Source organism: Eumetopias jubatus, unplaced genomic scaffold (assembly GCF_037043125.1).
Source record: "Eumetopias jubatus isolate StellerSeaLion01/CBP00866 unplaced genomic scaffold, mEumJub1_p1.0 scaffold_10, whole genome shotgun sequence".
Lineage (NCBI taxonomy): Eukaryota > Metazoa > Chordata > Mammalia > Carnivora > Otariidae > Eumetopias > Eumetopias jubatus.
In genome coordinates, this window is record NW_028274816.1 from 74,605,917 (window position 1) to 74,618,697 (window position 12,781).

Consider the following 12,781-nt stretch of genomic DNA (forward strand, 5'->3'; position numbering starts at 1 on the left):
AGGTTGCAGGATACAAAATCAATGTACAGAAATCCACTGCCTTTCTAAACAATAATGAAGCAACAGAAAGAAATTAAGCAGTCCCATTTACAACTGCATCAAAAATAATAAAATACCTAGGAATAAACTTAACCAAGGAAGTGAACAACCTGTACTCTGTAAACTATAAAACATTAATGAAATAAATTGAAGATGACACAGACAAATGGAAAGATATGACATGGTCATGAATTGGAAGAACATTGTTAAAATGCCCATACTACCCAAAGCAATCTACAGACTTAACGCAATCCCTATAAAAAATACCAACCGCATTTTTCACAGAACTGGAACAAATAATCATAAAATTTGTATGGAACCACAAAAGACCCCCAGTAGTCAAAACAATCCTGAAAAAGCTGGAGGTATCACAATCCCAGATTTTAAGATATACTACAAAGCTGTAGTAATCAAAACAATATGGTACTGGCACTAAAACAGACACATAGATCAATGGAACAGGATAGAAAGCCCAGAAACAAACCCAAGATTATATGGTCAATTAATCTTCGACAAAAGAGGCAAGAATATGCAATGGGAAAGAGTCTCTTCAACAAATGGTATTGGGAAAACTGGACTGCTCCATGCAAAAGAATGAAACTGGACCACTTTCTTATACCATGCACAAAAATAAACTCAAAATGGATTAATGACCTAAATGTGAGACATGAAACCATAAAAATCCTAGAAGAGAACACAGGCAGTAATTTCTCTGACATGGGCCATAGCAACATCTTACTAGATATGGTCTCCTGAGGCAAGGAAAACAAAGGCAAAAATAAACTATTGGGACTACATCAAAATAAAAAGCTTCTGCACAGTGAACAAAACAATCAACAAAACTAAAAGACAATGTACCGAATGGGAAAAGATATTTGCAAAGGACATATCTGATAAAGGGTTAGTATCTAAAATATACAAAGAAGTTGCACAACTCAATACCCTCAAAACAAATAATCCAATTAAAAATGGGCAGAAGACATGAACAGACATTTCTCCAGAGAAGACATACAGATGGCCAACAGACACATGAAAAGATGCTAGGCATCACTCATCCTCAGGGAAATATAAATCAAAACTACAACGAGACATCAGCTCACACTTGTAATGGCTAAAATCAACACCACAAGAAACAACAGGTCTTGGTGAGGATGTGGAGAAAGGGGAACCCTCTTACACTGTTGGTGGGAATGCAAACTGGTGCAGCCACTGTGGAAAACAGTATGGAGGTTCCTCAAAAATGTAAAAATAGAACTACCCTGTGATCCAGTAATCACATTACTGGGTATTTACCCCCAAAATATCAAATACTAATTTGAAAGGATATATGCACCCCTACGTTTATGGCAGTATTATTTATAGTAACCAAACTATGGAAGCAGCCCAAGTGTCCATCGATAGATGAATAGATAAAAAAGATTTGGTCTATATACAAAAGGGAATATTACTCAGCCATAAAAAAGAATGAAATCTTGCCATTTGCAACAACATGGATGGAGCTGGGTAGCATAAGGCTAAGCAAAATAGGTCAGTCAGAGAAAGACAAATACCATACGATTTCACTTATATGCAGAATTTAAGAAACAAAACAAACAAAGGAGAACAAAGAAGCAAACCAAGAAACAGACCCTTAACTAGAGAGAACAAACTGATGGTCACCAGAGGGGAAGCAGGTGGGGAGATGGGTGAAATAGGCGATGGGGATTAAAGAGCACACTTGTTGTGCTGAGCACTAATGTATAGAATTGTTCACTCTACTGTACACCTGAAACTAATAAAACACTGTATGGTAAGTAAACTGGAATTAAAATTAAAACCTTAAAAAAATCACTAGAAGAACCCTATGTTTGGAAATATCAAATATATATAACACATCATCATGGATATTAAAAATATTTAGAACTAAATAATAATGGAAATATTACATACTAAGAACTGTGAGACATAGGTAAATTGCACTGAGAAGGGAATTCATAAATTTAATTGTTACATTAACAAAGACAGCTCAAAGTGAAGAAGCAAAGTAGCAATCTTAACTTTTCCAAGAAGAAAAAAATAAATCCAAGGGAACAGATAGACATAATAAACATAAAAGAAATTATTGAAATAGAAATTAAATTATAATAAAGAGGATCAATGAGTTTATAAGATGGTTCTTTGTAAATCTCTGGCAAGATTAATCAAAGTAGTCAGAAAGCATGAATAGAAATGAGAAGAGGGACATAATCATAGATTCTGGGGAGAGTAAACAGATAAGATAATATTATAAATTTTATGACAATAATTTAAAGATTTACATGAAGTGGATATATTCCTAGACAACTATGACTTAATAGGAACAGAAAACCTTAATATCCCTATAACCGTTAGAGAAATTATAAGTAAAAATCTCATCAGAAAGAAAACACCAAGCCCAGATGTTCAACAGGAGATTTAAATCAAATCTTCAAGGATCAGAGAATTCCAATCTTACCACTAAATCTTCCAGCGAATAAACAGGAAGGATTACCTCCTAACTCATTTTATGAAACTAGCAAAACCACAGAGCAAGATCAGAGAAAGTACAAGAAAAGTGAAGGCCAATCCCAGTCTCAAACAGAGACACGTCAACAATAAACATATTTGAAAACAAAAATCAATCAGTGGATACTGGGAAAGATAATACTTTGTGTTGGGCTTTTGGGCTTTTCTCAGTAACACTCAGTTGGCTTAATATTAGAAACCAGTATATTCACCACTTTAACATTTCGATGGAAAAAAACAGAATTATCTTAACGGAGTTAGAAAAAGCACTTCATAAAATGTTATCTCCGTTTATGTTAAATCCCCTTAACAAATTAGGAATAGAAGGGAATTTCTTTAGGGGCCCCTCGTTGGGAGAACATGTGACTCATGATCTCAGGGGTCATGAGTTCGAGGCCCACACTGGTGTAGAGATTACTAAAAATAAATAAACTTTAAAAAAAAAAGGGAAATTCTTTAATTCCATAAATGGAATCCACAAAAACTCACAGCAAGGGTTGCCTGGTGGCTCAGTCAGTTAAGCATCCGACTCTTGATTTTGGTTCAGGTCATGATCTCAGTGTCCTGGGGTCGAGCCCCACATTGGGCTCCGTGCTCAGTATGGAGTCTGCTTCTCCCTCTCCTTCTGCTCCTCCCCCTGCTCTCTCTCTCTCAAATAAATATATAAAATCTTAAAAAAAAATAATAAAACCTCACAGCAAAAATTATGCTTAGTGGTGAAATGTTGTAGCATTTCCCTTTAAGATCGGACAAGATAAGGCTACCTGTCATTACCACTTTATTCAACATCAAACCTCAATTTCTAGCCAGGGTGGCAAGAAAAAAATAGTGATAAAATGCATTTAAAAAACAACAACACTGAGAAGGAATAAATAAAACTATTATAAATTTGTAGATGACTATGTAACAGCAAATCCAGAAGAGTGCACAGCTAAGTTATTGCGATTAATAAGTTAATTTAGCAGAGATACTTGATACAAAATCAATAAGCAGAAATCAATTCCATTTCCACAGAAAATAAGATTTTAAAATATCGTTTATACTAGAAGCCCGAAATTAAAATGCCTAGGAATGAATCTTAAAGACATGAGACTTATTTTAAAGGTAAGGATTACAAAATGTCACTGAAAGACATTAAAGGCATACAGAAATGGAAAGATGGAAGTGTTCTTGGGCAGGAACACTCAGTGTGTAACGATGACCCATTGTCCTCAGATTGAACTAGAGTCACTGCAAATATAACCAAAATCCCAACACATCTCTTCTCCTACAAATGGATTTTTAAATTTATGTAAAAGAGTAAGAGCCAAGAATCCTGGAGACAGTCTTAATGACAATGAACAAGGCGGGGACTTGCCCTGCCAGATATTGAGAATTAGGGCAAAACTAGAGTAATTAGGACTCTGTCATACAATGCAACAGCAGACAAGGGGCTACTGAATGCAAAAGATAAAACCACAAATCTTTTAGGAGAGCATCATTTGGCTCTCAGGGTGGAAAGGGATTTATTTAACAAGACAAAATAATGCAACAAAAAAGATGAACACATTGGGCTACATGATGATGCAAACATACTGTAAATGCAGTGGGAAGTCAGGCCACACAATGCGAGACTGTATTTGCAATATATACAACTAGCACAGGACTGACCCAGGATATATCAAATATCAAAAAGAAAAGATTCTAAATATCATAAAGAAAAAACGAAGTCCGCTAAAAAGTGGGCAAGAGCTTCTTTGTATGTGCAAAGAAGGGGCAACACAGAAACCCACCAGAAACATAAAAAGATGAGCCACTTTATTCATGATCAGAGGAATGTCAAATACCGACCACAGTGAGACACCACTACACTGACAACACTGGAAGGCACCTGAGAGGAATCCCATCGTTGTCTCCATTCAGGGATAAGGAAGTAGTGTCAAAGGACAAGAACTCTGTGTTTCTCCTGTTACACTGACCAGGAGATCCTATGAAGCCGTACCTGGTAGAGGCACCTGGCCACTGCCATCACTATGTCCTGTATCAGCCATGTACTCTGATGCTGGCCTCTGGGGTCTTACCCCACCTGGAGAGGGGGCAGTCCCCCAACCAGCCTCTCCCAGGGCTGGCTGACCTGTTCCTAGAGGCGCTAAGGGACTTGCCTTTGAGCATGCCTTTCCTATGCAAACTAATCAAACCAGAGTCCATGTCTCTAACCACCTCCTCCATCTGGCTCTCACACTCCAGACCACTATCCACCTGCTCTAATCACTCCGGGGCCAGGAACCAAAAAACTAGAGACAGTCCCTCTGGCCCCAGAGCCTGCTGAAATCATTCAAGAGAGTCCATCCTCATCCGGCTGACCCTGTCTTGACAATTCTGTTCCATGGAAAGCACAGTGAAGCCTCCTGCCCATGTTTTCTGTTTTCCCTCTGTTCCCTCTGCCTGATTGACCCTAGTGCCTCCCCGTGTGGCCCCAGGGGACATGGTGTGTCTTGTCGTCTTAGAATCTATTAGTGCAACCAAAGACCTTTCCAATGGCAGTCATTTTCCACTGAGTCTTGGTTGGCCCTGCCACATGTAAATAATAATAAGACCTACATTTTGCAACATGCCTGCGTGTCCTTGGATGGCCAGACCTATCAGCGGAGGTGGACCACGGAGCAGCTATGTTCAGAGACATCTCTGCTTCCGCCCCACCTCCTCCCAGCGCTTCCCTTTCTTGCCTCTCAGTTCCTCAGTGAGCCAAAGTTCTTGTGAATGTGGAAAACTGGCCCCTTCGTCCAGAACACCTGGAAAATCCACTTAAAACATCCCACATCTCCCGGACTTTCCTAGAGCAGGAGGACCATTATCCTCACAAAGTCTCTTAAATTCATTGGCAAATAGCTGCACCCTTGATGGGGGTGGGGGGGTATTTCCTCTCTGCTCCCAGGGCTAGATCAGTGAGCAGGGTAGTGGTAGCATTAAGCAAGACCACCCCCAACTCAAGGAAGGGGTCAGGTTGGCTCTCCTGGGCACAGCTGACACCCAAAGGCCGAGGGCTACACAGAGGGACTGTGACGCCCCTCCCCCGCAGGCTTCCAGGTGGGGGTGGTGGTTGAGATTCTGACAGTGGCAGATTTGTGGGGCGAGGCAAAGGTGACATGACTGGGGGACCGTGCACCAACCCATTTACCCAGAGGCCGATGTTCTGGCTGGGAGAGCCTGGCACTGGACAGTCGAGGTGCACAGGGGAACAGATCATTGCAGATCCAGTCTGCCCCATGGCTAGGATGGCACACACGGGCATCGGGCATGTGGGGATTTAGTGACTTGCACATGGCACAGCTGGATAATCTGAGACAAGGAGTAAGTGGTAGAAATAAGATGGAAGAGGCCCATCAGACCCCCTTTAAGCCACTTCCCAGGCTTAAAGAGATTTCACAGTCAGAGTGTTTTGCAAAGGGAGCTCGGATCTGCTATTATCGCAGAGAACATTATTCACCATCTACTGAGTGCTTTTCACACGTGGGGCACCAAATGGAAAATAAAACAAAAAGAGACCCCCGTCTGGTGAACCGAGGGAAGGGCAGAACTAAATTTATCACCGGTGTCCAAGGGCCTGGAACCTTAGCCAGCTGTTTTCACTTTGAACTGAACCAATGAACCCATCATCGGGGTAAATATGAAGAAGATGACAAACATGGCGTCCCCAACGGCCTGGGAGGCTGGAAGACACTAGAATAACGGTATTACCTGTTGGTGACATAGTCAACGAGATGCTGTTTGAACGTGAGGCTCCACCTCTTAATTAGATTCAGCAGAGACACTTTCAGGGGTCGGAGGTCAATTTTCATCCAGCCGTCGAACACCTTGATGGGCTCCAGCCTACACACTTCTCCGTAGAGGCTTTCGTAAAAGTCGATCTGTGCTTTAAACTGATGGAGAAGGGGAGGATGATTCTCTGGAATGCCATCTTCTGTGTGGGCTTCCATCTCCCCGGGGGTCAGGACACGCCCGTAGGACAGAAACTGGCTCAGGAGCTCCCTCCGGTCTGCCACGTAGAGGTAGGAATACTGGCTGAAGGCATTCCGGTAGCCACAGCAGAGGGCCATCATGCTCTGAACCCTGTCCAGGAGCGTGCTCCTCATGCTTGCCAAAGGGGCCATGCTCTCCACGTCCACCTGGGGGAGGGGCGAGGCGACAGCAGGCTGGTTATGGCCACGCTTTGCAAGAAATTTGCAGATTGGGCTGGAAGGCAGGGTGGTTGCTGATTCAGTACCTGGTAGTGGGGAGAGCCGTTCTGGGGGGAAAGCCGTGGCACCAGAGACGATATTCCAAAAATGCTGCTGACCAGACCCTCAACAGCGTCATAGAAACCACCCTTCACTCCATACTCCAGGGGCGGAGAGAAAACTAATTCTGGTATGGCTAAGCTCAGCTGGGCTTCAAATATCGGGGTGAGGCCTGCCTTACATTCTGAAAAACAAGGAAAGCACGTACGCACCAAACAAAGAAGAATGGTTAAAATGGGCGAAGGGCAGCAGCCATTTTTTTAAGGCGCTCAGAACATTTCTTTCCTTGCTATCACCTGTTTGGGTAGAGGAAAATGGAAATGTAAAATTTGCTAACTCTCTCCCTCCCCCTCCCCGAAAAGGTGAAGGTAACAGTCTTGCCATGTTTACCAACAGGGGAACCACTGACATTTTGAATAGGTCAATTCTTGCGCTGGGCTGTGCTGGGCATTGCAGGACATTTACCCTCCTGTCCTTGGAGGGCACGTCCCAGTGACTGAACAACCCAAGCCATTCCCATTCCATATTCCCAAATGCCTGGGTCGGGGGAGCGAGGTGGGCCAAATGGCCTCTAGTTGTGAGAACAGGTTGATTTTGTAAAGCTCGGTTCTCAGAAGCAGCTGATTATTCCCTAAGCACAACCCATGCAATCCCATCGGTAGCCACTAGGTGCACTGTGGCGCGCTTGTCAGTAGTTGGGTTGGCAGGAAAAACAAGGTTACCGCCCTGCCGGTTCTGATCTTTTTCCACGAAAACAGAACTTCTTTTAATTCTGTAGTCCTAGAGTGATAAAAAATTTAAAAACGGCATAAATAATTAACAGGTCCCTGATTCCTTGCTAGACTAACTTGCCTTGCTAAATTTAAATCAAAATATAACAGGGAGCAAGATGTTGCGAGTACAAGATTAGTGCTTAAACTTTTATTAATAACCGCTTATATTCGTAGGTCTCCTTGACTGTGGAAATATTTGGGAGACCGTGATGTGCTGGCTGCTGTGGGTGGTGGAAACCCCTCGGAATCCATTACCCCCTTCCTCCCCAGAAGCAGAGATAAGAGTGGGTATGTGCTGCATTTCCCAGCCCTGTTTGCAGTCAGGTTGGCAATAGGCCTGGCTCACTGGTGGGACATGGAGAAGGGTGATGGCTGCCACTTCTGGGCTGTGGCCCTGGAGGCAGCAGGGAAGCCATCCCTACACTCGCTCTTTTCCCCGCTCATGGACAAGAGCCAGGATGTGGCGGTGACCCAGCTCAACCACAGAAATGAGAGCAAGGCCCTAGAACGTGGTGGAACCACCTGTCCGCTAACCGGAAGCACTCCCCTCGGTCTAGAACTTGGGGGCTAGACCTCTTTGTCCTGTAAAGCCACATTACTGATGGAGTTTTGGTTACCATAGCTTCGTCATTCACCCCAACTGAGATAACTGTGGGATCCTCAAAGCTATGTAAGACCAGGGCCTTGCCTTCAAAATTGTGGGGCTGATAAATTTGTATTACTGGATTCAGGAGCATCCCACCAAATGCATATTTGACTTAAGGGACTGCACAGAAATTACCCTACTATCATGGAATAGTTTTTTAAAATGCCTATAATATGATTTGCATACATATTCATGATATACCCTGCATTACTATATGTATGAGATACTGATAAATTAATAGATCGGGTTACATACAGTTTATAGGATGTAAAAGAATCATGAGACCATTTTGACTCCATGAGATTTCAGTCCCGTGTGCTGCTGTGGGAACCGACTGCCTAGGTTTGATGCAATGACATCATCATTACCATACAAGCCAGACTATCTTGGGGGTTCTACCACCTTGGTACAAGTTAGTCACTTTCGGAGTTAAGAAGGGGAAGAGCATTCCTGGACAGAGTGGGGAGCATCGAACCTAGGCAGGGTTTACATCTTAAGAGGTGACAGGGAGTCCAGCCCAAGCCGTGGGAATGGTGTTGGCCTCACCGAGCACAGGAAGGTGGAAATGCTGAAGGAGAGCTGGCAGAATAACGCTGTCCAGCTAGGCTACTGCAAAGGGTCACTGTGCTTTTCTTCTCAGAGGCTACCCTTCTTAGGTTCCCTGTCCTCCCCTCTTAGAGAACCAGCGCCTTCAAAATTTCCTCTAGAGCTCCTTGGTTCAGGCACCTGCGAAGTCCAGCTCCTGCACGTTCTATATCGTGAAGGAAGTACATTTCTCCTTCCCGCCTGTTCCATGGAAAGAAGGTCACTATGGCAATCTTGAAGGACCACCATCACGTTCTCTCTACCCTCCTGCTCCCCCTCTCACTCTCCCACAGGAGGAGGACAAGGGACACCCCAGACAGCCCAGCTCAGGAGAGCTGGATAGGCATCGGTCAAGCATGGAGTCACTATGCTTAGGAAATATTTCCCATGCAGTGCCTGTGCCAAGTGTGCTGGGGCAAATTCTAGGATCTTCTAGAGGATGGCTGAGGCCCCATGAACCTCTAACACTAGACAAGGTTTGGTCGGTCCACTAAGGTGAACACTGTTGGTCCCTAGGAGCCAGTTCTCCAGTCTCAGAGGCTGTGCTCGGTGCCCCCACTGGCTACTTGCCCCCAGGCTCTAGAAGGTGAGGCCCCCACCATGCCAACTATCCTGGAACCTGTTTCCTGATGCCCAATCTCCTTGATTTGGAGCACCCTGCAAACAAAGAGCATGTCTCTGACCTCAGTCACTCCACCTACCAAGACCATGGGAAGTTTGCCCATCTGCGCTACACCCAGTGCTGGGCCTTGCTTCCCCCTGTATCATCAGCCCAGTATTCTCATGCCCTCTTGTTTGGGCTGGGTATCTAGACATGGAACTTGACCTAACCATCTTACCACTGGATTTTCTTTCTTTCCTTGGGTTGGACTTGATGTCCTAAAACTCTCTCTTAAACATCTTCATCCTCTGGCGTCAAACTATTCACCTCAGCCTTTCCATTCTGATGAATTCATCAATGGGACCCTTACCAAGTTCCTCAGAATCTACCAGAACGTGAAGGTTTAATTCAATATTTTCCTGCACTCTTCCTCTCTTTCCATCCCACCACTTACTAGCCAAGGTTGGCCCTGTATACCTTAACTCAGTTTATTCATCACAAATTCAAAGCTATTTTTTAACAGCTTCAGAGAATGCCCATGACCTCCTTAACATTCCTTTTCCTTGTGAAAGCTACCTCATCCCCAGCTTGCCTCTTTGTCACACAGAAAAATTTCTGTTTCTTCCACTTAACCTGGCTATGACAACCTCCCTGTGTTCTCAAAAGCCTACAGAGATAGAGTACATTAAGCTTGAAGGCAAAGAATGTCCCCCTCCCATGGCCATGAGCCAAGTCCAGAGGGAGCCGCCATTACTAACTGTGCTGTCTACTGCTTCAAATTCACCCTCTTTACGAAGCTTTATTTAGATTGAATTGGCCCTTATGTTTTTGTTTTTGCTATGGGCTTCACTATCTTAGAGCCTGGCTTACCACCTGAGTTCCAAGAGTGAGAAATCTTTTCTCCGGGAGCAGTGTAGAAACTCAATACCTTGGCTATTTTATTATGTACCATTCACAAAGCATCCACAACATTTTGGGAAAAGGCACAAAGCACTCAATCGCGCTTGACTTTTAATCAACAGGTGCTACTGTTATCTTTCCAGTAGTAACACGCATACATAAGCCAGTAAATACCAGTGTTCTCCAGGAGGTACTTGAGGGAGCATTCGATGGCAAGAAAAAATCCATCCAGCAACATCTCATCAACATAGTTAACGTAAGTCTTCCAGATATTAGAGGTTGGGTCTGCTGCGAACAGACCTAGGTTTTCCTATAAAATAAAGAAGAATGGATTTAAACCATGTTTAATAATATGGAAGGACTGATCTAGTTATCATTGATGGGAAAAAAAACAACACTGGGGCGGGGGCAGGGGAAGAATTCTTGTGAAAAGTTTGCTATTACATATATATCGAGTCCGTTCTGTCTCATGGGCATAACCACTGAGTGAAAGGAACACGAAGTTAATCTGTGAAGGGAACATGGGGTCTCATCATGTCCTGGAGAAAGGAGGGTCAGGCCACTTTCCCAGGAAAAATGGGACACAGGGTGTGATTTATAAGTGCAGATGGACGTGCTATGGAAGAAGCTACATCAAGGCAGAAGTTAAAGCAGAGAGAGGAAGGGACTCTCTGGGTAGAGGGCTTTAGGATTCAAGGTGTAAGAAATTTGGGGTTCAAGCAAGTAAAGCATTTCCTGGCTAGTCCTCAGAAATGAGCTGGAGTGTTTTGTTTGGGGCATTTACTATTAAAAGCCATCATGCTGAGTGACTAAGAAAATGCATACACATAGGGCACCTGGGTGACTCAGTCAGTTAAGCGTCCACCTCTTGATTTCAGCTCTGGTCACAATCTCAAGGTGGTGAGATCGAACCCCGTATTGGGCTCTGTGCTAGGCATGGAGCCTGCTTAAGATTCTTTCTCTCCCTCTCCCTCTGCCCCTCTCCCTCTTCTCTCCCTCTCTAAAGAGAGAGAAAAAAAAAGAAAATGCATACACATAAAGGAACACGTGTGTGTTCCCTCCTTCCACCCTCTCCCTCCTTCCCTCCCTGACCTGATGGCATGGCATACACATCCCGCTTACTCATCACCATTTTCATTATCAAGCCTTCTGACGTCAACTTTCCATTTATCCCAGATCCTCAAACAAACTGCTAACTACTTTGCAGAAAGTACATTTTGTAGGCGACGCACACCCCCTTACAAACATTTCCATGTATAAACCCCCCTGGATTAAAAAAAAAACCCTCATGATCCTGTCTTTATGTGACAAAACTCTAAAATGTCTAAAATGCATTACATACCCCTTTCTTTCCGAAATAGATAGATTTTCTTAATGACTTAAAGCCATCATCACACAAATCATAAGACACTGACAACATCAAGTTGCTCTCAGATGTTATTAAGTGTGTGTGTCTGTCTGCTTTATTTTTTAAAACATTTCGTTTTTATGACTGCTTTGTATAGTTGTTCTATCTCCTCCCTAATGTCACACCATCAGTATGGCTATCTCTACATTTCGAACTCTCACCTGAGCTCTACTATGGTCTAAGGAGCAAAAATGTTGGAATTTCTGTGAACTAAGAAAGAAATGACTCGAGTTTCTGATTCTAAGCAAGACAGAGGAATGAGATCAGACCTGCCCTTCCACTACATGTAACTACAGAACTGGATCTAATAAACAATTCTTTGGGGGCAACTAGAGAACAGGGATGTGATCCTTCAAAGAAGGGAAATCCTTAAGCTGAGCTTTGCAACCACCTGACTTTCTACTTAGAGGCACTTTCCAAACCATGGCTCAGGGATGTGGACTACAGTGACAGACACCCTTCCGCTGGGCAGAAAAAAAAAACAGCAATGGGGGTTTGGGGCTATGGAGATCGTGGAGTCTCCCTGAATCTTTGACTATGAAGCTGCACATCCTGAGGGCCAGTCTCAGTAAGGCTGGGCAGAGAACAGTTGTCATAAGCTGCACGGAGATCGTGTGGTCATACGGTACTGGACAATGTTCGTGTTCTATCAGAAATAACAGAAGACCTTGAAGATAATGTAGGAATTCTGCTGAGACCCCAGAAACACCATGCTTTGGGGGTTACGGTTGCCCTAGAGTAAGGCTTCTTTAAACCCATCCTCACAAAGCTTAACATTGAGCCTCAACAGGATCAAACTGACCCACTGGTAGGTTAAATGCCTGCCAAAGCAAACACACACAGTCTTTAAGGGAAATAATAACTACACTCTAAAGTGGCATCCAATATGATTAGAACTGAACAACAACAACAAAAAATTACTAGACATGCAAAGAAGCAGGAAAGCATGACATTTAACAGAGAGAGGAAATAATCACCAAGAACAGACTCAGCAAATAATTGCCATACCAATTCTGGAATGCCTCTTCCTCAGATTTATTTTATGTGAGA

The 12,781-nt window shown here is 43.5% G+C and overlaps 1 protein-coding gene across 1 annotated transcript in view; it reads right to left on the reverse strand.

The window, feature by feature from the left end:
- Positions 1–12,781, reverse strand: part of DNAH9 (dynein axonemal heavy chain 9) — a 371,410-nt gene that overhangs the window by 300,712 nt on the left and 57,917 nt on the right. Inside the window, exons 15-17 of the mRNA XM_088027042.1 lie at positions 10,498–10,633; positions 6,806–7,002; positions 6,280–6,707 (exon numbers count right to left, since the gene is read on the reverse strand). Of these exons, the coding sequence (XP_087883168.1) occupies positions 6,280–6,707; positions 6,806–7,002; positions 10,498–10,633 (761 nt within the window). The remainder of the gene's footprint in view (positions 1–6,279; positions 6,708–6,805; positions 7,003–10,497; positions 10,634–12,781) is intronic.